Consider the following 26,092-nt stretch of genomic DNA (forward strand, 5'->3'; position numbering starts at 1 on the left):
AATTATTATTAATTTCATTTATTTACAGTAATGTTAAATTACCTTAATATTCATTTAAATTAATAATAATAAATCTATATAACTTTAAAACTAATCGGCTGAACAAATTTAAATAATATATTTTAAAATTATTTTTAGTCAAATTTGTTTATATATATTATATATATATATATATATATATATATATATATATATTTGCATTAAATAAGTAAAATTACCATTAGATTAATTTAATTAATTAATAATAGTTTTTTTATTTCAATACAAAAATAAAAATTATAAATAACAATAATTCTACAATAATACTAACAAACTATACACATAAAATCATACTACATTTTTAAATGCATAAACAAAGATGTAAACAACAAAATTATCTTATACTTACTTTTAACTTAATTTATAATTATATAAATTATATATTTTCAAATTAATACTTCTATGTATTAAAATATATATACTTTTTAAAATATTTCCAAAATATTTTTATTATTTTTTAATCAGTTTAGATTTTTACATATAAACGCAAAAACAATAACAATACTATAAAAAATGATATATAATATAAATTCAAGGTCATCCTGGGTTCTGGTTTAGCCACCTCTTATTCAGATGTAAGCAGTGCATTTAAAAATGGTCTGGATGGTGAAAAGTGAGGAAGCATCACTAATTACCTAACATGTAATCTAATTTTAACACAGCATCTGAATATTTAACCTGATTCCAGAGTTTCATAAGCACACAAGTGCTGACTATAGTTTGGCATATGGCACTTTACAATGGGATTATGAGCATTATCTTCAAAGCACACGGCACTTTCGTTAAAAAAAAAAGGCCACAAATGCAAATGAAGCACCATGCTAATGATATCTCTGTCACTCTCACCCCACTAGACTTGCAAATGACACTAAACGAAAAAAAAGCCTATCCTAAAATATTCCTTTCTCACAGAAAGCTCCTGTAACACAGACTGACACGCTTTCAGCTGTAGGCGCCTACTGAGCAACTTCAAAACCGGGGAAGACACAGGAGAAATGTGTGCTTTAAAGCATTGTTATTTTCACCATATACTCATTTATTCTCTTTTGCACTATATTTAAAAGAAATCATGTCCATTGGGAATCTTGTCAGCATTGGAAAATCACAAATTCCTAATTTTTTTCAGCTTTTTTCAGAAGTCGATAGAGGACTGTTTAACAGACTGGTCTGTGATAAATTAATACAGAAAAGAAAGAAAAGCAAGGAGAAGTGATTCTGGTCTGGTTTGAAGTTTGTTTATGTGCACAGGTGCACATGAGAATATGCATATGCTAATAAATGCATGCATAAAAGCCAAACATGTCAGCATCTCACATTTATTTAAGTCATGTAATATGCAAAGCAGATAGTTTATGTCAGGTTCCTGTAAAATTAAATGCTTCAGTATTTTAGGTTCAAACCAACTATAAGACTCTTTGAAGTAAAATGTTCTTAGTGTTTAGTTCGGCTTCTTTAAAGCTCTGGTACATTGAGGGTTTTCTACAGAACTAGTAAATAAGATGCTATTTGAGGAAATTGCAAAGGCTGTGATTTAAGTTACAACAATTATTTTGAAGAGTATAAGTTTACATATCATTCATGTTGTGCAGGGTTATTATACTAAAACTCAAATTAAAACTAAACCTAAAACCATTAAAAAAAATTCTGTTACCTGAAATAAATATTAAATAATTAATAAAATTATATACTTTAAAAAATTCCCACTAGATGCCAAGGCATCGATTCTCATTTTATTTTAGTTAAAAACATGAAATTAAAATATTTTTTTAATTAAAATAAGAAGAAGAAAAAAATACAGAAAAATAAAAATCTTAACAAAATTACAAAAACAAAGTTTGAAATATATAAAAATAAAAAAAGAAATTAAAATTTATTTAAAATAAGAATAAAAATACAACTTTTTTTTAAACAACATAAAAAAATTTAAATACAAAAACAAAAGATTTAACTATAAAAATGTACACTAAAATAACAGTGTCCAACTTAATTGTTTTGTCATTGTGTGTCATTTATCAATATCAATTATTTAATATGTAAGTCTTTAATTTTTGTACATTTTTGACTATTTTAAAATATAATAAATCAATAACATTTCATAAGAATGATAAAAGGATTTAGATCACATTTTATATGAAAATGCTACAGTTTTTACTATGTGAGCTACTATATACATTAGAGCATAAATATAAACATTAAAGAAAAAGAAGAAAATCAAGGCAGAGCAATTCTATTGTGATTCATGCAGTCAGATTTTAATTAATATGCAAATCTAAACATACTATACTATATTTTAGATATTTACAGTAAATGACTATGCAAATCTAATAATAATATTAAAAAATCAAGATAGAACAATTCTATAATGATTCAAAGATATGCCTTTTGAGGTATTTACTGTGCATTTTGACAATGCAAAAATAAAAATAGTCAGAAATCAAGGAAGAATAATTCTATAATGGTCATAGTAATAGCTGATTTAGTATGCAAATCTAAACTATACTTTGGTATGCATATACTTTACTGTCTTTGAGGCATTTACTGTAAATTTCAACCATGCAAATCTAATAAGAAGGAATCAGGGCAGAAAAATGCTATTATGGTTGTTCTCATTAAGTGTAAATTGACGCTGTAAAAAGTGCCTGGCTATAACCTTAGGTAGTCCGGTTAATTCAGTCACATTAAACCATATTTTGACAGAAAGAAATCAGCTAATTCAGATGTCACCACGTGAAACCTGGCAAAACACTTTCATGTTCCTGACAGGAACGCTGTTACTTGTCAATACAACAGACGGACGCGGGACGCGGTTCTTCGCTACATTTGTAGTTCAGTTGTTCCCGCAGGAAACTCACCGACAGCGGCACACAGCAGGAGCAGCGCTCGAGTCTTCCCCATGTCGCTGGAGACGCGCGGTCCTGATACCAGCTGATGACAGACTGCTGGAGGAAAAAAAAAACAGACAGGTCCGGGATACACCTGAGATCCAGAGACCCCTTGCTGCGGTGACGTCACGGCCTCAAGTTTGAACGCGGACTGGAGCTGACTGACGGACGCGTCCACCGCGCGCGCGCCCGTGATTGATTCACGCTAGTGAAGGTTTAACTACCGAATGACGGAAGTGAAACGGGATTCCCTACGAGAGACTGGAGGAACGTCACACACTCACTCATGCACGCGCGCGCGCGCACTCTAACACACTAGAGATAGATAGATAGATAGATAGATAGATAGATAGATAGATAGATAGATAGATAGATAGATAGATAGATAGATAGATAGATAGATAGATAGAAATATTTATTATTATTATGTTGAAAACAGCTGAGTAGAATTTTTGCAGGTTTCTTTGATGAATAGAATGTTCAGAAGAACAGCATTTATCAGAAATAGAATTCTTGTGCAACATTATAAATGTTTTTAACATCAATTTTTTAAAAATCAATTTAAATCATTCTTGCTAAATAAAAGTATTAATAACTATAATTTACAAAATACACATACAAAAAATACATATACAAATATATATATATATATATATATATATATACCAACAATGTACTCAACTGTTTTAAATATTAATGTTAATAAATAATAATAATAATAATAAATGTTCTTGAGCAGCAAATCAGCATATTAGAATGATTTCTGCAGGATCGTGTGACACTGAAGACTGGAGTAAAGATGCTGAAAATTTGGATTGATCACAGAAATAAATTACATTTTAAAATATATTCAAATAGAAAGAAATTATTTTAAATAGTAAACATATATTGCACAATATTGCAGTTTTTTGCTGTATTTTGGGTCAAATAAATGCAGGTTCTGTGAGCAGAAGAGAATTATAAAAAATAACAAAAATCAATACAAATCTTACCGTCTATAAATCTATTTATTTTTTCTATTAATAAAATTCTGTCTATAAATGAAATATATAAATAAATATAAATAAATAAATAAATTAGATTCAAAAACGTCACTTGTACATTAGTAGTCAAAAGTTTATGAACAGTAAGATTATTATTATTTTTTTTAAAGTAGTCTCTTCTGCTCTTCAAGCCTGCATTTATTTGATCCAAAGTACAGCAAAAACAGTAAAATTCTAAAAAAAAAATTATATTTAAAATAACTCTTTTCTATTTGAATATATTTTAAAATGTAATTTATTCCTGTGATTTCAAAGCTGATTTTTTTGCATCATTACTCCATTCTTCAGTGTCACATGATCCTTAAAAAATATTCTAATATTCTGATTTGCTGCTCAAGAAATATTTTGTATTATTATGTTGAAAACAGCTACTAATACTATTATATTACTATTACTATTACTATTACTATTACTATTATAATATTGATACTAATAATAATACAAATCTTGAACAGAAAATTAGCATATTACAATGATTTCTGAAGGATGAGACACTGAAGACTGGAGTAATGATGCTGAAAATTTGGATTTGATCACAGAAATAAATTACATTTAAAAATATATTCAAATAGAAAGCAATTTTTTTAAATAGTAAAAATATTTCACAATATTACAGATATGAATAAATGGAGGCTTGGTGAGCAGAAAATAATTCATAAAAAACATTAAAAATCTTACTGGTCAAAAACTTTTGGTTGATAGATAGATAGATAGATAGATAGATAGATAGATAGATAGATAGATAGATAGATAGATAGATAGATAGATAGATAGATAGATAGATAGATAGATAGATAATTTATGATTCAACATTATTGCAATTTAGATCCATGATGACTTTCGGCTCCATTCTAGAATAATAACTGTAATCTGTTTAGCAGCAAAATGACTTTTAAATTGAGTTAACATTCACTCAGCACACCAGATTAGAGGCATATAAGCCTCTTGTGCCATCTAGTGTTGAGAAACAGTTGCATAACCTACAGTCATTTAGTAAACATTTCATTTGAAGTGACTTTAAGTACCCTTTATTACACACCTTCTGGTTGTCAGTCTTAAACCACTACACTCCCTTATATTGCCTTATAAGGCTAATTTGATTAATGCAATGCAGTCTTGAGTTTGTATACTGAAGTTGATTGAGTTTGTAGTGCATCTTTATTAGGAAAAGCCAGTGGTGATGGGTTACTATGATGATATCTTTGCGGTTTCAGTTCAAAATAGAAAGAGAGAAGTGAGAATATACGTTTAATCAATGTCGTGTTTCCTTCTGCTTACACTGACTGGCAGGGGCGCAGCTAAGGGGGGGTAAGTTAGGACAATTCTAAGGGCCCACGCCTTTTAGGGGCCCCCAGAGATCTGCTTTTGTGTGGTAAGGGGGGCCCAACCTCATATTTTGTCATAGGGCCCAAAATTGCGAGCGGCGCCCCTGCTGACTGGAATGAACCGCTGCGTTTGGTCAAGACTGATTGTAAGAAAAGAGAGCAGTCTTTTTGTTAAAGATCTAAGGCCTTTGCAACACACTTCACGTTTAGTACTTCAAACTGTTTTCTTGTTTAATAACTAATAGTACAGATTCATTTCTACACATAAAGAAGCATGCAACCTATTTTTTTTACTTAATCTTTGATGCACGTACAAAGTTTTTTCTTTCTTCATTGTCCCCAACTGTTTCGTTCGTTTTGTCTATCTAAGAAACTGATTTCAAAAAAAGTATTTTGGCCACTTCCTGTGAGGACAGCCAAAAACAGGAAACACCTACATATAGAAACACGTGTATTGTTAGCTTGCTGGTGTTCTTAGTGGCCTCAAAAAAGCAAATGAGATTAAAGCGGTTGTTATTTCCATGATGACAAATTTCTGACCCAAACCAAAATAAGCATGCAGATCTAAGTTAATCACAACTGCGAAAAAAGATTGAGATGATTAATTGGAAAAAGTGTCATGATGTGCATCACCACATTTTCTGGCTTTAATACTGGAGAAAAGGACATTCTTACTTATTTAATAAATTAGTTTCATTGCATTCAGTTCTTTCAGTCAGGCATTTAAAAGAAAAATCTTCAAAACTTTCCATCTTTGCATGAATGCATTTAGACTTGGCATTTTAATTATCTTAGCAAAAATACAGCAAGATGTTCAAATAGAAACATAAGACAATTGTTCTAAATATGTATTTTAAATATGCATGCATGCATGCAAATTCATATATGTTTTATTGAGTACTAAAAGAACAAATTCTTTAGAAACAAATCTCAGTTTACCATATGATTACACTATTGCTCATTTCTATTATTACTTTTTACCACCCAAAACAAACTATGGAGCCATATTCACAGCACGAATGGGATTAATAGTCTTTCAAAATATTTAGGGGAAAAAGTTGATGTTTTGACTTAAGTGTATCTTGTGCAGCCTTCGGAGGCCATATCTTCTCAGCATCTCCTACGCACAGGAAAAGAGCAAACAATACAAAAAAAGCTGACATGTCAGTGGGTGAAATGAGACGCAGTTAACCACATCCCTGAGGCCTTCACACACGCTGGTTAGATATGTCGACTTCAAGTGTGAAAACGTCACCACAGAGCACAATACATGAAATGTGTTTTGCATCACAGGAGCACGCTTTGCATATGCACCGGTGATGATTCGGTGCAATTGTGAGAGTATTGTCAAAACGAAAGGCATTCACACCTTTTCCATTGTCTCTTTCATAGTCTAAACTACATTCTGAGAATGGGGAAGTAATGCAAAAGAATGAACTGAAAACTTTGCAACTGAAATGAAATTTTCAATGACTGATAGGTGCACAAACATTCAGATATATAAATGTCTTTATTTTTCATCTTTATGCTCTCATAAAAATACAAACACACACACACAAATGGATAATTACTCTATAAAATAAAGTTTCATTCAGTTCACTTCACAGGTCCACTAAGGTAAGTTTACCTGAAAAAATAATGTAAACCGAAATGTATTTACATCTTTGTACATGTAGACTAGGAAAGAAGTTTGTTAATTTAACATAGGTGAAATACCCTCTAAAAACGACTGCCATTTGGACATCACACAATTGTCTAGTTAATAAATAAAAACACGATACATCCAGGTCTACAGGTGTCACTATAATGGTCAAGACGCCTTAAAGAGATAGATAAAGAGTATTTAAGATAAGAGAAATTACTTAGTAAGCTACAATTAAGGAAATTTTCGTCTGAAAATGAAAATTCAGTCATCAAATACTCACTCTCACCTCACAAACACACTAAAACTAAATCTTCATTCTCTGCATTCAGTTATTTCAAAGCTATACAATTTTCGGAGGAACTTTGTTTTGATCGCGGGAGTTGTGCTTTGGCTCCGCGCGGATGAATCTGAGATGGTTTAAGGCATGCACTGTGCTCATTTGCTTTATCATCAAAATTCTCAAAAACTAAAAATGGAAATCTTTAAAATATAGCTTAAAATATAAAAAGTAGGTTGTATGCTGTTGCTTTGACTTAACATCTGTTTTTAAAATAACGTTACAATTTTGCCTATGCTAACGTTGGACATGATTGCTTTTCATAAAATACAACCATGGGGATTATAATTTATTAGCAAGGGTTTTTATAGACAAACAGATTATCAATTATCTAAAAATTGGTATTGTTACTAATATAGACAGAGCTGGGTAGATTACTAACAAATTGTAATCTGTTACTGATTCCAAATTACATGAGGAAAATGTATTACATTACACATTTTAGATAATATAATCAGACTACTTTTAGATTACTTTTAAATTACTTTTGACCTATCTTGTGTTTCATATTGATTGAAATACCAAATTGTTATAAAAATACAAAGAGTAAAAAATATATTCCTTTCGTTGTTATCATCAACTTGACGTGCATTAAACATTATAACGTCAAAGTTTCCCAAACTGGGTTTGTTGAGGAACTGCAGGGGGTTTCTGAGTTTAATGAAAAGCTAATAATTAATTAAATAGTTAAAATGACAAAAAAGCATTATTTAAAAATGAAATATTTTATTTGTTAACCTGCAAGTCATGTGACTATAACCAATGTCAGAGAACCATGAACATGTAAATGTATTACTTCATTATTTAAATGTTTTTTTTGTTGTTGTAATATCTCAAGGGTCCTTTAAATAAAAAAATATATTAGATGAAAGAACATCAAATGACAGGTGAATTTGTGAATTTTAATGTGTTTGAAAGACACGCCTTCCAAATTAATAACCAACTGATTAACAATAATAAAAAAAAAATGTAATAAATAATTTATGAATAAATTATTGCTATTGTGTAAATCATATGTAATTCATTAATCTATCCATATATCATGTAGTCCATTAAAAAGTATTAAGCAGAAAGCATTAGGCAAAGTATTTTAAAATGTATTTCAATCTAATTAAGTACTTTTTTTTTTAATCTGATTACGTTATCCAAACACTTAGTACCCAGTGCTGAATATAGACATTGTTTTGTGATCCTAGTCAGCGCACAGCAAATGCAACAAAAAAAAAAAAAAATGTTGTTTTCACGTTTTATTACAGTTGCGTTAGCTTTCTCTTTTTGCTTGCAAACTCTTTTTGGTTCGAAGTTAAATTGTTGCAGCTTCAGGCCACACCCACTTTGTAATTTAGTAATGACCTGACTTTCGCTTTTTCTTTCATTTACAAATATGACATGAACACACACGGAGGAATGATGAAAGTATGCAGTTACCCAGAAAACACTAAAATACAAGCACAGTTTGGAAGATGCACTCACTCATTAAGTTTGGTTGATTTTTAAACCAAAAAAAGTTACAGTGTAGCTTCTTGAGTCAATATTTTGTGTTGTAAATCATGACATGAATTGACCTCAGAAGACAGAGTATAGCACACAAGTGGCAAGGACTATTAACTATTTGTGTGTTAGTATAACTCAGTGGCTTGTCTTGTATTTAAAAGAACCTGAATTTGTCGTTTGACAAAAACAATACAAGTTTGAAAGAACATGAGAGTGAGTACATGACCAAATTGTAATATTTAACAAGCTATTGCTTTAATGACACTCTTACCATCACAGCATGGCTTATGTTGATCAGTGAACATACAAGCATCTCATTCCATTGGTCGGTACGGCTCTTCGTTTCTCTTGCGGTGTTGTTTATTCCTCGGGCGAGGTAAAGGAGGAGGATATTCCTCGTTGTCCTCAGGCGGTGGTGGAGGTCGAGCGCGAGTCTGGGCTTTGGGTTGAGCCTGGGTTTGAGGTGGGGTTTCTGGAGATGTGACTTCTTGCGGGACGGGGGGCGCCGGTTGCCCTCTAGCAGTGTGTTTGGATCTGGCTGTACCGGTAGAAGCTGGATCTTGAAAAACCCTCAGCCTGAGCTCATCTTCATCTGGAAGATATCAAAGATAAAGACGTTGTAATAGTCTTTAAAGAAGTCTCTTATGCTCATCAAGGCTGCATTTATTTGATTAAAAATACAGAAAAAAACTGTATTGTTTTTACAATATAAAATAATGTTTTTTTATTTTAACATACTTTAAAATAGAATTTATTCCTTTGATTAGAAGCTGAATTTTTATCTTAAGTGTCACATGATCCTTCAAAAATAATTCTAATATGCTGATTTGTTATTAGAATGAACAATGTTGGATAACATATAATATATGTTTTGGAACCTGTGATTTTTTTTTTCAGGATTTTTTCATGAATAACAAGTTTAAAAAGTGTTTATTCAAAATATACATGTAAATTATTTATTATTAACTTTTAATAAACTTTAAATTATTAACTTAATACATCCTTGGTGAATAAAAGTATTAATTTCTTTAAAAAAAAAAAAGAAAAAAAGAGAAAGAAACATTAAAAATGTACTGACCCCAAACTTTTGAACGGTAGTGTAAATATTGTATTTAATTTAGGATAACACATAATGCAATTAAAATTCTATTTATTTTCATAATATGTATCTAAATTCTAAATTAGCAACTTATTCTACACACTGTATAGGGTGATATCAGATAAATTGGGACACTTTTTGGTTAATCGTTTGGAACACTAACAAAAAACCCATGTATGACATTTAACTGTGTTCTTATGATTAGTAAGGACTGTTTTTAATATTTTTGTGTTGAATTGATGTAACTAAATATAAGGTCCCACTTTATATTAGGTGGCCTTAAAGGAACACTCCACTTTTTTTGGAAATAGGCTCATTCTCCAACTCCCCCCGAGTTAATAAGTTGAGTTTTACCGTTTTGAAATCCATTCAGCCGTTCTCCTGTTCTGGCGATATCACTTTTAGCATAGCTTAGCATAGATCATTGAATCCTATTAGACCAATAGCATCGCATTCAAAAATGACCAACGAGTTTCGATATTTGTTCTATTTAAAACGTGACTATTCTGTAATTATATTGTGTACTAAGACAGGCAGAAAATGTAAAGATGTGATTTAGGCTGATAAGAGGAACTACACTCCCATTCCGGCGTAATAGTCAAGGAAGTTTGCTGCCGTAATATGGCTGAAGCAGGTGCAGTAATATCACGCAGCACATGTGCAAATGCTAACCTAGCTGGGAACTAATTTTAGGTGCTGCGTGATATTACTGCGCCTGCGTCATGCATATTATGGCAGCAAACTTCCTTGACTACTACGCCGGAATGGGAGTGTAGTTCCTAAACATATCGGCCTAGAAACTCACAGCTTTACATTTTACTTTACATACAGAAGAATCAAGTTTTAAATAGGACAAATATCGAAACTCGTTGGTCATTTTTGAACGCGAGGCTATTGGTCTAATAGGATTCAATGATCTATGCTAAGCTATGCTAAAAGTGATATCGCCAGAACCGGAGAAAGGCTGAATGGATTTCAAAACAGTAAAACTCAACTTATTAACTCGGGGAGAGTTGGAGAATGAGCCTATTTCCAAAAAAGTGGAGTGTTCCTTTAACTAGTATGCACTTACATTTGAATTAATCATTTGACACAATGCACATATGTATATACATGTTTTTACATTGTACTTAATAAAACACATTTAATGTAAAATAAATGTGACAATCATAATTAACAGCCATTGACTGCAAAGAATATTAAAGAGCAGACACTCAAACCTTTAAATAAATTTCATCAATAAAATGTAACAATAACCTGAACAACTAGTGTGTGTGTCTGTAATAAATAGTTTGCAATTAGGCTACTTTACTTTAAGACCCATTACTTCTATATCAAAATGTCTCTTTCACCCTTTCTCTTTTCAGTGAGTGTGAGCACATGTGTGCACAGCTATGTTTGTGTACACACACACACATACACACACACACACACACACACACACACACACACACACGCACACACACACACACACACACACACACACACACTCACACACACACACACACACACACACACACACACACACACACACACACACACACACACACACACACACACACACACACACACACACACACACACACACACACACAAAAACACTTTTAGATGGTAAAATGTGAAAAAGGTATAACAATTGCGATAATACAATATATTATAAATATTTTTTAATAAGAGGAACCATTAGAATTTGACCTTGAACTCAACTCAGGCTCATTTTAGCTGAAATGAATGGCTTGTTTTAACTTAACACATTCAGGTAAATTGGCCATGTAACTAAAAAGTAACAGCTTTTTTATAAAAAAAATCTGGATTATTTTGCAAAATCAGTACTTTATCTCACAGAGGCCATCAAAACATGTGTTTTGAGTCATTATTTCTAAATGTGCATTTGTTTTTATTGATTTATCAACCTTATTGAGAAGTAAGATTGGATATGTACTGCCACTCACATTGTTTTTTTATGGCGTGGTCTCAAAATGAGGCAATGCCTCTCCCCCCTTACCAACCTCAGACCAATTAAATCATTAGCTAAAGGTAATGGCAACAGTCTCAAATTCTATGCAGTCATTGGCTGTTAACTTTTGGAGAGATAAGACACTCAAACCTTAATTGGCCCATTTTACCTGATGACCCAATTTACCTGAAATCACCCTAGTACACAACGAATATAAGTATTATCCTTGCCAAGGATTCCTTGGTGATACACTGTTAAATAGTTTCACCAGTTTCAACCTAAACACTTAAATTCAGCTGCCTTAAAATTTTAAGTTACTGTAAATCAACTTAAAAGTACAAGTCATTTCAACAAGTTAAATGAACTTTTTAAGTCATTTTAACTCATTTTATTGGAATTTAACTCAAACTTTTAAGGCAGCTGCTGAAGTTTTAAAGTTGAAACTGGTGAAAACTTTTTACAGTGTACTTGTTTTTGATTTGATTTGAAATCTCTGAAGTGCTGTGTGGATTGTTAGAAAACCTTTAGTGCTGATCTGTTCTAATGCCTCAGAAAACCACATAAAAACATGTACAGGATATTTAGCGGAGCTTGTTAGATCTGTTTTCCAGATCTGTTTGGTTTGTTAAGAGATTTGGCAAATGCATTATTTGCTTTATGTGGTCAAAAACATACAAATATTAAGCATTAAAAGTATTAACATTTTAGTTTATAATCACAACCTGCCGCTTTCCCAACATTTTGAATCTAATGCATATGAGACTACAGGAACTGCGGTAAAAGGCTTTGTGTTCCTGTTTAAACTGGCTTATTGCATTGAATAGTTTTTTGAGAAGATACGTTTGTGAGTAGTGAGTTCATTCAGTAATGCATGTTTTGACTGCATTTATCGTTTGGCATTTAAATACTCTGATGATTCCAGCTCAACAAGAACAACAACAGCTTCATAGCTTCATTAGTCTGCCTTATAAAAAAAAAACAAAAAAACAAAAAAACATAAACGCTCACTTTATAATTTTAGAGGGGATGCAGACGTCTCTTACCTTGTTCCTTCTCTTGCTGCTTACAGCTTCGACATGCACAGATGACCAGGACACATATTAGCAGCAGCAGAAGGGCTCCGCCACCTGCTAAAATGCCCACCATAATCCAGAAATCAAAGCCAAAGAGTTTACGAGGACCTGATTCTTGGCTTGTACCACCTGTACCTGTAAGAAAATGTCATGAAATCAGTAACAAACAAGTGTATTTTAAGCAGTTTAAAAAGTGCATCATGCATTATACTATACAGACCAATGCTATATTTGGACATTCAACTTTGGACATTCGATCAAATTTGCTCCGTATTATTCCTAAAAACCTTTAGAAATTTAAAGGCTTCAGTTAAAATACTTGGAATTAGTTTTGTAGGCAAATGTGTATACATTTAATTTGATTGTCTGCTGCTGAATGACGTAAAAAAAAAGTATTAACAAGTGTGCAGTGTTCAATAATGTTTAAGAAAAATCCCAAGATGCTCCTCATAGAGTTGGTTGAGGGCTGGAATCTACAGTATTACTCAATAGAGTAGAAAACAAACCATTTTTAATTTATTCTGGGTTGTATTTTATGTACTTTGCAATTGCATTTTCTCCATTCTTTTAAAAGTTAATACGCCTATTTATTTAGCTAGATCTTCAGATCTTTTTCAGTCACTACATAATTCCCAGACTTTGTGATATTTCATAGTTTCAAAGCAAAATACACTGAAAATGTTTTATCTCAATTATGTTACCTGAATTATTGAGTATAAAATTAATTTTGAGTTCATTCAACTTAAAATGGCAATTGAATTAAGTGGCTGGTTATCTCAACAAGTTAATCCAGTTTACATTGTGATAGCTAATTGCAATTCGTTTTTACAGCGAACAAGTGTGTCTAAACCTTTTAGACAGTTTAACAACATTCTGTATTTTTAATGTTTTTGGAAAGTACTTTTTTTGTTGTCATTATTTCGCGATTCTATGTCAACCACAAAAACAGGAAATGGCCAGACCAAAAACCAGTGTATTTCATGAAGCAAAAGTGAAATCATTCAAAGTCATACAATCAGTGGATAGACTATTAATTCTGCAAGAGCAGGGCCTCTTAAATGTTCATTCTTAATTTGTTTTAGGGTCAGGTTTGTTCAAAACCTTGCAATAAATAATGATTAAAATGTTGACAAAATAAGATAAAATTAAACACAAGAGCATTTAAATTAAATAAAAATATATATATATATTTATAATGCAAAGTATGTGAAATAAGAATGACTTACATGATACTGTAATGCTTTCACTTTGTTCACTGCTGGCAGGATTGCTTACACTACATGAGTACGGTTTATTCTCCTGTACTTCAGCAGGTTTCAAGAGCAGTACTTTTTCTTTTTCTTTCTCGATGATTTTGTTTTCTTTAGACCAAGATACAGTCAGATCTGTTTGGTCTCCAATGTCACAGGTGAGTGCAGCAGTCCCATCAGTATTGCAGTTGTCCTTCACAGTAGGTTTAGGAGCCTTTGCTGTGACAGAAACATGCTGGTTATTTCCTACTACTGGAACTACTGTAGAAATATACAGTCTTATTTTATATTTATTTTCTTACCATAAACAATAATTTCCACTTCTGCATTGCCAATCTCTGTACCATCTTTATTAAAAGCATTGAATTTATATTTGCCGGTGTTGTTTAGTCTAACACTTTTTAATATCAATGATCCATTTTCGTCTATTTCTCCACTTAGAGTGTTTATCTTGATCTTTTCTTTTTTCTTGTGAAATAAGGCACCGCTAGAGAGATGGATCCATTTTATCTCATCAGGTTTTTCATTGGGTTTTGTTTGCAGCTTGATGGTGCAGGACGTTCCCTCTAGTAGCTCTTTTCCACATGTCTGTGTTGAAACTGTAATAAGATGATATTAGCTTCTAATAAAAAAGGCAGGGTTCACAGGGTAAACAAAAGTCAATATTTTTTCAAAAATCAGTTTCTATTTAGACAGTATAGACAAAACAAGTTAACACAAATTATATTTCATTCCCATCATTACTTGACATAAATTATGTGATTCATTTAACATATGCTGACCCTTATACATCAAACTATATTTGGTCACAAGGGGTGACCTGCATTACTAAACCTACAATTTGCATTACACAGTCTTTTCATTGAAATATAAACAGTAGAACTACTATGAAACCAGTAAAAGGTAAAATCAAACCAGACAATTTCTATGGCCAGAAAGTAAATTAAAGTATAAATATAAAAAATGGCATCACGTATGCCCTGTCCTGATGTTTATTTAAGAGGAAAAAAACCTGTTGTGAAAATACAGTATGTTTCAGTTCAAATCTGTTTATTTCATTTATCCTCATAATGGTTTTTTTCAAAAATATTCCAATTTAAGAAAGCTTTGAACTACATCAGTGCTTCATTTAATAAGCATTTGTTAAATAAGACTCAAAAGTAACTGACATAGGGACTTCTTCTTGAGGCAACTACAAAAATAAGTTTCAAAAGCAGGTTTTCACAGCAATGTCATCGGGGAAAAAAAACAAAAACACATTTCTGGTTCACCAAAGAACTATTTTTTCATTGTGTTTTATTTAATCAATCCCCCAAAAAAGTATCTATCTTTCTCTATATATTCTACTTTTAAGTGTTTCCTATTAATAAGCATTTGTTAAATAAAACTCAAAAGGGACTGACATACAGACTTCTTCGTGAGGCAAGTAAGTTTCAAAAGCAGGTTTTCAGTTTTCACAGCAATACCATTAGAAAAAATAAATAAAAACATTTCTGGTTCACCAAAAAGCATTTTTTTCATAGTGTTTTATTAAATCAATTCCCCCCAAAAGTATCTATCTTTCTCTATATATTCTACTTTATGTAAGTGTTTCCAATTAAAGGTAGAGATGAACTCTCATTCCAGCAGTTTGTATGTCAATGCCACTAGATTTGCATTTAAAAATGGACAAAAATGACTGTAGAAGAACCATTATTCCACTGTTAAAGGGCATATCCTTAATATATTAATCATATAAATCTTAATGTTTGATCTCAACAACAAAATATATTAAGACCAACAGCAAAATCCCTAAAACAAAGGAAAAAAGAGCCAATATACTTTAGTCTACTTGCACATCTATACAAAATTAAATCACAACTTACCAGAGAGAGTAGCAAAGCCACAGAGGAGTAAAAATAAGAGACAGTATTTGCAGCTCATTGCTCTTCTGAAAACAGCAAATGTTCCAGAACCTTTTGACAATCAATTGGAGGAAACAGAAAGAATTTCCTGTTTGCGATCAGAGAGTTGGCGGTTATGCAGACAGAACCATGAACTGAACATGTCAGTTGTGCAGACGGAGGCATTTTGACAGTGTGCATCGCAGGTGTGGAATGATGCCATCTAATGTGCTGCACTGTCAAGCAGGTGTTTTTTGTCTAACAAATATAGAATGGATCTGATATTTTGTGAACTTGGCCAGCTATTTTTATCTCAATCCTGTGGACTAGAAAGCTGACAAGCACTGATTTAAAAATTATTTTGCATGGATAGATAGAAGAAGCATATAGAAAGACTTGCTCTGAGTGATGCATATGTAATCTTATTCTGGATCAAACTAGGACAGAGTTTTCAACTGGCGGCTCACGACCTAAAATGTTTTGTTTTGTTCAAACTGTGGGTGAAAACATCAATGGGCGTGTGTTAAACTTTTAACACAACGGTAGATAGAAAATAAAACTTGCTTTGAGTGATATATATAATTTTATTCTGGTTCAATCTAGGAGAAAGGAAACATCTATGGCTGTGTGTCAATCTCCACAGTATATTTTGGTGCAAAACCATCTGTCATTTTGCAAAATGGCGAATTACAAAGTACAGTATATAGCATAGTGTGTTTATTTCATTTGTTGATGATACATCACACTTTCTCTGTGAGTTTGTGTCTTGCTATTGATTTTACACTCTTCAAAACAGCAGTGCTTCACAATGCCATAGAAGAACCTTTTTTTTTTTTTCTTTTTTTGTTTCGACAAAGAACCTTTAACATCTGATGAACTTTTCTGTTTCACAAAGGTGGCTCTTCTATGGCATCGCTGCTTTTTAAAGCACCTTTATTATTTTTTAAGAGTGTCTATATTTCTGGATATTTCTTAAAGCAAAAACAAAATTAATTAAAAAGTAAAAAGTCTTATAAGTATAATAAAAAACAGTGATCTTGTGGTTTCTAAACATAAACCATTGCACGACAACTGAATTTTCATACAATACTGCCATCTTCTGGACAACTTACTTTTTAAAATAACTTTACTCCACTGATATCAACAGTAAAGAGCAGAAACACAGATTCACCTTGACTGTTATGGGTGAGTGGATATTGATTATTGTATTCGTTAATATCAATATATTAATCCAAGAACACAGTAGGCTACTCTTACCATAAACTGTAATTTCCGTTTCTCCAGCATCAGTCTGTCTACCCTCAGCATTGAAAACAGTGTAACTACAGTTGCTGTTGTTTTTAAACATTGAACTGGTCTATCCTACTTTCTGTAAGTGTCTTCCATTAAAGATAGAGATGAACAAACATGCATTACAACAGTTTCATGTAAATGTCAATACATTTGCATTTAAAAGTGTCCAAAAATGACTGCAGAAGTACATTTGTTGCCTTTAGGTGATATTTCTACCTGATCTGACTCTTTAAATTGACCTTATATTGTTTCTTTAGTGGGGACAAAAGTAATTTTAAATTGACCTTTTTAAAACATAATATGAAACTGTTTATATTTTACTTGCATAATCTTTGATCTCAACAATTAAAATTATTAATTATTATTTTAACTTTATATCCTTATCTAATTATATCTACACAATGAAATCGCAACCTACCAGATAGCACAGCAATGGCACAGATGAATAGAAATAAGAGACTGTATTGGCAGCTCATTGCTCTTCTGAAAATGGCAAATGTTCCAGAAGGTAGAAAGGAAATGCTGCTCTGCGTGTGATGCGAAAGTAATATTGGATCAATCTAGATCAGTGGTTCTCAACTGGGCGGTCACACCCTAAAAATGAGTTGCAGATCTGTTCGATTTGTGGGAGGAAACATAAAGGGTTGTGTGTTTAACTCCACAGTGTATTCTGGCCCAAATTCATCAGTCATTTTACAAAATGGAATTTACAACATCTTTTAGGCCTATTTAGCCCAGTATTTTTATTTCATATGTTGAGCTGGTAAATCATACTTTCCATATTAGTCTGTGTCGTGCTTTTGCATATTGTTGCACATTTTTAATGGCAAAAAAAAAAATTGTATATGTATAAAATGTATAAAAATGTATAAAATGTATAAAAAAATATATCAATAATAAAACCCCTAACCCTTAACACACTCAATTGCATGGCTATTTCAGTTTCACACAATACTGACATCTTCTGGGCAACTTTTTTTTTTTTTAGATGCAGGGAAGTAAGCTATTTTACTTTGTGAGACTTCTAATTTATTGGAATTAAAAAAATAAGGAAAATCGGTCAGTTTTTTAAATTCAGAGATCCATGTAGGCAGTGTAGAGGCTCTGATTGAAAACAAATCAGAATTTGGATCATTCTCACACATAATTCTGGGTAATAAAAGCTCACAAACAAATATTCTGAAAGTAGCCTAACAGGAACAAGAAGAATTTCTCCTAGATTCGCTGTTTATGTCATGTTCAGTTTTTCTTTCTGCACAAGAGCGCACAAACAGACACGATCCCTCAACCCAGCCTACAGACTCAAGACAATAGCGCACTGTTAAGTGTTCAGCAAGCTCACAGATGCCTCAGTAGATAATTGTTTATTTCCAGAGAAGCAAGAGAAGAAAAACTGTAAGATGATGTTCTTCAGATGTTTTATATGGATCTTGACAATCTGCGAATATGTTTCAGGTAGGTAAATTAAGCTGTTTGTATAAATGCATAGCTTATATCATAAACTTTTTGATAATAACTTGGTGCTGAATTGTTATTTAGCGTTTACATAATCATCATGGCACTATTTTTGTCCTTTTTAGTAATAAATTATTGTAAAAGAAACTCAAACACTGCAAAAAAAAAAAAAAAAAAAAAAAGGCTTATCTTCCTTAGTATTTTTGTCTTGTTTCTAGTCAAAATATCTTAAAATTAATAAATTAAGATTTATCTACTAGATAAGCAAAATTACATAAGATATTTAGACTTGTTTTAGGCAAAATGCACTTGATTTATTTTTCGCCCTCTGGAAACAGGTAAAATTATCTGCCAGTGGGGTAAGTAAAATAATCGGAAACAAGGCTAAATATCTCATGACACTTTGCTTATCTAGTAAATGCATCTTAATTGAAGAATTTTTAGATATTTTGACTAGAAATAAGACAAAAATACTAAGGAAGATAAGCCTTTTTTTTTTTGTAGTGAACCACTAAATTGTAATTTCATGTTTAATTAGTTCCTTTAAGAGTTTTGAGTAAAATCAAGTGGTTCAAAATTATAACCTGCAGACAAATCCTTTGCACATTTTGAACCACTTTGAATGTAACTGAATAAATTAAATCATAAAATTGAGTAGAAAATATAAAATCAAACTGTTAAAACGATGAAAATATTTTGAACTCAGATTCCAGACTACTTTAACATTGCTTTGGAAATAATGTAGGCTTGGCTACTATAAGTTTTCAAATTTCTATTATGTCAAATCACTCTATGATTGTCTTATTCACAGGAGATTATGTGATGAAAGCAGTGAATAGTGAAGCTACATTCGCTCTAGTGTCTGTTGCTCCTAGTACCACCAGCAGCATTATTTGGAAACACAAGGACAATAATGGAGTCGTTGTGAAAGTCATTGAATGGGACCGGGATGATGATAGCACTGACATTCCCAACTCCAAATTCAAATCCCACGCAACTCTGGACAAAAGCACTGGAAATCTTCATTTACAATATCTGCAGCTCAAACACAGCGGAACTTATACCGTCGATATCAACAGCAAAGAGCAAAGAAAACAATATACCCTGACTGTTATGGGTGAGTTATTGTACTGTAGTTTCAAACACACTTCATATTCATTGTCTGTGTCACAAATAAGTGAGATATTTGTTATTATTTTATTTCATTTAGTTATATAACAAATATATTAAACCAATTTATGTATTAGTTTTAGAAATGAAAACAATGATAGACAACAATAACCGACTAAATAAAATGTCTAGACAAATACATAGAAATAATATTTTGGTATTAGTAATTATTTATCAAAATATTAATATTTAAAGGGTTACTCCACACCAAAATGAAACTTGTGTCATTAATCACTTACCTCCATGTCGTTCCAAACCTGTAAAAACTTTGTTCATCTTCGGAACACAATTTAAGATATTTTGGATGAAAACTGGGAGCTTTTTGACTGTCCCAGTGACTGCCAGTCAATCAATCAATCAATCAATCAATCAATCAATCAATCAATCAATCAATCAATCAATCAATCAATCAATCAATCAACCAATCAACCAATCAATCAATCAATCAATCACCTTTATTTATACAGTGCTTTTAACAATACAAAGCAACTTTATAGCATTAAATAGGACAATAGTGTCAATAGTGCAAAAGTTCCATGTTGTCAGATTAGCAAAGGGCTCATCTATTTCCAGTGGTCTTATGCCAACGGTCATCTAGGTGACGCCAATGGCTCACTTAGTTGATGTGGTCTCATTCAGGGCTAAACAGGTCATCTCTAGGTGTTGATCCACAATCTGGGCTGGGTACTGACTGGATCCAGGGGACTGCAGTGACCATCTGATCTGGAAACAGACCGGATCCCGCCACTACGGTGACCTCGAAATAAGAACAAAACAGACTAATATTAGCATAGATGCCATTCTTCTTACGATGCAAGAAGTACATCAGGTGTTATGGGAAGTGTTTCTGGTTCCAGTTGACCTAATTAATGCAGCCTAACAATCCTTATGGATTTGGATTATAAAAATGTGTTAATGTTTTATGTGTAAGCCAGGTTAAAGAGATGTGTTTTATTCCTAGATTTAAACTGACAGAGTGTGTCTGCTTCCTGAACAGTGTTAGGTAGAGTGTTCCAGAGTTTAGGCGCTAGATAAGAAAATGATCTGCCGCCCGCAGTTGATTTTGATATTCTAGGTATTATCAAATTGCCAGAGTTTTGAGAACACAGCAGACGTAAGGGACTATAATATAATAGGAGCTCGCTCAAGTACTGAAATGCTGAACCATTGTATTTAGCAAGATTTTATAAAAAATGTTAAAATTTTATTTTATGATTTTACGAAGCTATGAGAAAACTTTTTTTTTTAATTTGGACAAGTATGGACAATTCTAATGATATCTTATACTTTTCTGGCCTTGACAGTATTATATACTTGGCAGTCAATGGGACAGTCACAAATCTCCCGGTTTTCATCCAAAATATCTTAAATTGTGTTCCGAAGACAAACTAAGCTTTTACAGGTTTGGAACACATGGGGTAATTGATTAATGACAAAAGATCCATTTTGAGGTGGAGGCACCCTTTAATACTTAATATTGAGTAGAATGTTATCTAAAAATATTTATTGATCTTAATTCATAGAGCCTGTCAGCAAACCTCATATTACAAAAGAGTGCTCATCGGGAGATGTTCGTGAATGTTCCTTGAGCTGTGAGGGTGAAGCCCCTACTGAAAGTACAATCTTTTGGAAATACTGCGATGGAGAAAATGTTCAGGAACAACATCATAATAAGTGGAAAATAATGGTGACTGACAGCAATAACCTAGAAGACCACTACTCCTGCACACTGAAGAACGTAGTGAGCGAGGAGACCAGTGATCCAGTCTATGTGAGAGATCTGTTTCATGGTAAGACAGCAGCGGGAACCGCACAACATTTATTTCTCGGATTGGAAATAGTTGGCTGGGTGCGTGCGCATTTGGATGGGTTAAATGCAAAGCACAAATCTCGGAAATCACGTCAATCACTTTTAATAGCCTTTTTTTCTTTATCTTTTTTAGATTCAAACACAGGATGGATAATTGCAATCGTCGTTTCTTTCATTATTTTGATCGCTGTGATGACTGTCTTCCTGGTTATACGTCAGATGAATGGTAAGACTCTCATTTAAATCTTTTCAAACCTGTTTTATTCTATTTTAACCAAGGTCCAAAGCTTGAGGTGAACTGCCATTTGGCATATTTTACTTTTCATAATGTCACATTTCAGGGTTAAATCAGATATTCAGCAAGAAAAAAATATAGGCTGAAGGTAAATCGGCAAATTTTGAGTTTGCTAAAACAATGCCTAAATTGTTATTAGGCTACTGGTTAACATTTTCCGGTAGCATGCAACCAAATTGACATCAACCGAAAACTGGGTCGATTATGTTAACTACAAATGACTAACTCTGTTACTGTTGATCTTTCAGGTTATTGCGCTGCTCGCCGTGGAAGACCAAAGAATTACAGGGTACATTTTTTTCTTCTTACTTGTGGAAAATCATTACTGCAGTACACTTTAAAAATTACTGTAAATTTAACAGTAAAAGACTGTAAAAGTCATACAGTAAAAACCTGTTAAATGGTTAACGGTAAGTTCTCCAACTATATACGGTGAAAAACTTTATTGGACATTGCATGTAATTTTACAGCAGCATACTGTTTTCGGAAGTGGAAAAAAGAACATTAAATTTACAGTGAATAACCGTAAATCGACTTTCTTAGAATTCGTTTCATTTAAATTTTGATGTTATTTTGCTGAATAACTGTTTATTCTTAGTTTTTTCTTATCAGCTTTGTACATTAGGGTTATATGGGGTTAGGGTTAAATGAATGTTTCTTGCATTATTTCAGTTTCATGTGTGTTACCATTTTGGTGTTTAGTGTTACTGTGAAAATGTTACAGATTTTTTTTCACAGTAGACAAAATATAGCTGCAAGCAGCAATTAAGGGGCCAAGCACAAAGAAGGCATCAATAAGCAATTTATTATTTTTATTTATTATTTTAAGAAAATGGCTGAAAAAACTGTAAAATTGTATCATTAGTGGTTAATGATTAGTGGCTGTTACCAAATTGATGTGGCATGGTCAGTGCAAGATGACAATGGCACATACAATATTTGGTGTCAATATGTCAAAGCTTTGTAGAGATACAGCCTTAGGTGCAGTTTGGCATGATTCCAGTAAATTCGCTGATGTGTTAAACGATAACCGTTTTGTATATCGACACAAAACCCATAACTTTTAGTCAGCATGGCCTAAAGATGATCTGAACCAAATTTGCTGAAAATTGGACCAACGGTTTACGAGAAGTTAGAAAACGTAGGTTTTTAACATATATCAAAATGGCGAACAGGAAGTTTGGTTGACTATGGCAAAATTGGTATTTATGTTCTCAGCATGACCCAAAGAATTATTGAGACCAGTTTCATTACCATAGGCTAATACATTCAAAAGTTATTGGCATTTTTGTAAATTTCTTTATAACTTTTGACCACAAGGTGGCACTGCCACGGAACCGTTTGAGTACGATCAGGGAATGTTGCTGAGCGAGTTTCGTAAAGGCAATGCACTCATAAAATATAGCATTTTATGACAAAATTCAAAATGGCCAACACCCAAAAAGGTTGACATGGAAAAATGTATATGTATATGTTTTTTTTTTTTTTTTTTACAATTCACAGTTACAAATGCAATTTTTACTGTTTTTCCCTCAGAAATGACATTCATGAAGCAGACAAGAAACTGATATGATGCTGCCAGCCACATCATGGACCCTTGTGTCCCTTCAGATGCAAAGGCAAGACCCATTTGCCTGGTCATCGACTCTAAATCCCAGCTTTACTAAAGCATCTGGAGCTCTTAACCGTCTGTGCCTTCATAACTTTTACTGCTTTTGAAATTTGACCTGCTTTTGGACCTCTGTGTTGATTGTTGTTGGAACTTTGGTTCTGAATAAATGAATCTGTTATCTACTAGAAAGGTCAAAAAGAGTCTCCTACTGGCACCAAGCAGATAGTTTTGCAGGAATGGGTGATTGTGTATATAAATACCTGCTAAAAGTAAAACATAAATAGGTTTTAAACAAAAAGTGTTTTCTGTTAAATTTAGATTAAACCAAAGCAAAGAGATTTGATCAATTTTACATTTCTGTTCTATGTAACAGATTAGTTTGTATTGTGTAGTGGGTTTACAGTTTAAATAAATGTCACAGAAAATCTGCTACAGTTTTTTTGGGAGCGCACTCAAAATACACTCCACTCCAAAAGGTCCAGCTCCCAGTTTGTCAGTTTGTATTGTGCTAATGTAGAGAGCACTTCATTAAAGCAGTTTATTCCGTGTACTTTCATGAAAAAATACCAACCACATGCGTTCCTTTCAGTTTCCATTTCACCACGTGTTTTGTACTGTGACTAGACGTGTTTAAGTCCTTGAGCAAGCTAAAGAATTATATTGAGTTAAAGTAAACTTTGTAGGACAAAAATGTCACTTCGACTTTTACCGTGGCTCATCATTGTAGTGTTCATTATCACAGAAGCCGTTTCAGGTAAGTTTTTGTTGTTTTGTCATGAGATGCTGTCCGTTTTTGCCGCTCTAACTGCCTGAGACCATGTGTCCTCACACAAGGAAATTATATTTTAGTGAATTTCTCTGAGACTCTGCATGTCACAGTTTTAAGCCTGGATGTCCTGTACAGAGCACATTCAGGACGTTTCACCATTTTTTTTGTAAAATTTAAATCTGACTAATTTTTAAACTGTGTGTTAGAAATCAACATCTCAAGAAAATGGGGTTTCAGATCAAAATATGACTTTCTGTTACCAAACAGTACACTGTAAAAAGTTTTCACCAGTTTCAAATTAAAAAAATTAAGTTTAGCAGCTGCCTTAAGATTGTAAGTCAAATCAACTAACTCACAAGTTATATCAACTCATTTTTATTGTAATAAGTTAAAATGACTTGTAGTTTTAAGCTGATTTAACTTAAGGCAGCTGCTGAACTTAAGGTTTTAAGTTGAATCTGGTGAAAACTTTTTATAGCGTATGTTGATTTCATACATGTACTCTTATAGGACACCGGGACTTTCATCACGCATTTTGGAAGGCACAACAAATTAATATGAAAAAAAAAATGTACTTCAATATTGCTGTGAAATACTATTTATTATTATGAAAATCTCGTCAATACACGAAAAAAAAGATACACGTTTATGTGCACATCAGTAATCTGATAACTCACAAATATCAGCTTGTGAAAATAACCAGTTTTCCCACTTTACATGCATATCCAGTGAGCTGTGTTTACATGGCTTCATTTATAAATCAGGTTATTTCCCTGTAGTGATGTCAAAATATAATCATTTGCGTATTTAATGCGTATTCCATACATTTGTCAGTAGCGATGTTAAATAAAGTCAGTGGGAATGTTACAGCTCATATATTATCCTCTCATTTGGTTACAAATGCTGCGTTTTGACTGAACCACTTGTACTTCTGCTGCACAAGAAGAGAACACACTTTTATTATTTTGTGAGTCATGAAAGAGTCTGCTTTAGTGATATGCAAAATGATGCACTAAAATCTGCCATAACAATGTGTTTCTGCCATGTATTAGACATGCGCACTTAAGTAAGCCAGAAAGCGGTTATTGTGTTTACAAGCCAGGCAAAATAGGACTTATTGTAGTGTGCATGTGTAATACGTGATAGGCACGCATGGTTAGATTTGGACAGAGCAAAGGCTTTGCAGTAAAGAAAGGCAGACTCTTTCATGACTCAGAAAATTATAAAAAGTGTTCTCATCTCAGGAAGCAAAAGTAAGAAAAATGGTAATATCATTCTGTTGTAACATGGTTGAGACTCATCTTAATACAGCGTTTAAAAAAAATCCTAAAAACTAAAGATGTTTTGGTGATTTAAAAAAATATATTGTTTTTGCCTATGCATGTTAATTCATGTCTTTTTATTAATAAATAAATAAATAGAGTCCTGATGTCCTCTACCAAAGACATTGTATAACTTATGAATGAAATATCATTATTTATTATTAAAAAAATTTTTTTTCACTTTTTTATGCTCTAAACAATGTAATTACATGAATAAATAAATGTTCTACATTTTTTTCCTCTGGTTCTCAGGTAAAGCAGCTTTTTAAAAATAATATAGTAGGCTACTGTTGTCTATTTAACAAATATTAAATGATTCCAGTGTATTTTATGTAATTA

At 32.4% G+C, this 26,092-nt stretch overlaps 3 protein-coding genes across 5 annotated transcripts in view; 1 reads left to right on the plus strand and 2 right to left on the minus strand.

The window, feature by feature from the left end:
• Positions 1 to 3,072, minus strand: part of ptgfrnb (prostaglandin F2 receptor inhibitor b) — a 55,655-nt gene extending 52,583 nt beyond the window's left edge. The window contains exon 1 of the mRNA XM_073843345.1: positions 2,892 to 3,072. Within this exon, the coding sequence (XP_073699446.1) occupies positions 2,892 to 2,934 (43 nt within the window). The 5' untranslated portion in view covers positions 2,935 to 3,072. The remainder of the gene's footprint in view (positions 1 to 2,891) is intronic.
• Positions 3,073 to 6,799: 3,727 nt separating this feature from the next.
• The window catches only part of cd2 (CD2 molecule), a 124,780-nt gene continuing 105,487 nt past the window's right edge, over positions 6,800 to 26,092 (minus strand). For 2 of the 3 annotated variants that reach the window (XM_073842171.1, XM_073842170.1), the window contains 4 exons: positions 14,447 to 14,743; positions 14,121 to 14,363; positions 12,865 to 13,029; positions 6,800 to 9,357 (listed from right to left, as the gene is read on the minus strand). In XM_073842171.1, the coding sequence (XP_073698272.1) occupies positions 9,080 to 9,357; positions 12,865 to 13,029; positions 14,121 to 14,363; positions 14,447 to 14,743 (983 nt within the window). In that variant the 3' untranslated portion in view covers positions 6,800 to 9,079. The remainder of the gene's footprint in view (positions 9,358 to 12,864; positions 13,030 to 14,120; positions 14,364 to 14,446; positions 14,744 to 26,092) is intronic. The other variant, XM_073842172.1, reaches the window with a different exon arrangement.
• LOC141336512 (uncharacterized) lies at positions 18,633 to 24,091 on the plus strand. Its single transcript, XM_073842174.1, has 6 exons — positions 18,633 to 18,775; positions 19,587 to 19,892; positions 21,469 to 21,735; positions 21,889 to 21,981; positions 22,299 to 22,339; positions 23,587 to 24,091. The coding sequence occupies exons 1-6, from the start codon at positions 18,721 to 18,723 to the stop codon at positions 23,590 to 23,592; spliced, it is 768 nt and encodes a 255-aa protein (XP_073698275.1). The 5' UTR covers positions 18,633 to 18,720; the 3' UTR covers positions 23,593 to 24,091.

This window comes from Garra rufa, chromosome 6 (genome assembly GCF_049309525.1).
Source record: "Garra rufa chromosome 6, GarRuf1.0, whole genome shotgun sequence".
In the NCBI taxonomy this organism is placed as follows: Eukaryota; Metazoa; Chordata; class Actinopteri; order Cypriniformes; family Cyprinidae; genus Garra; species Garra rufa.

What these genes read in the sequence shown, in the direction of transcription:
- LOC141336512 (XM_073842174.1), top strand. Translation starts at nt 18,721, where the DNA reads ATGATGTTCTTCAGATGTTTTATATGGATCTTGACAATCTGCGAATAT. An exon ending in AATCTGCGAATATGTTTCAG is followed by an intron (nt 18,776 to 19,586) that starts GTAGGTAAATTA and finishes TCTTATTCACAG; the next exon opens with GAGATTATGTGATGAAAGCA. An exon ending in GGTTATACGTCAGATGAATG is followed by an intron (nt 21,982 to 22,298) that starts GTAAGACTCTCA and finishes TTGATCTTTCAG; the next exon opens with GTTATTGCGCTGCTCGCCGT.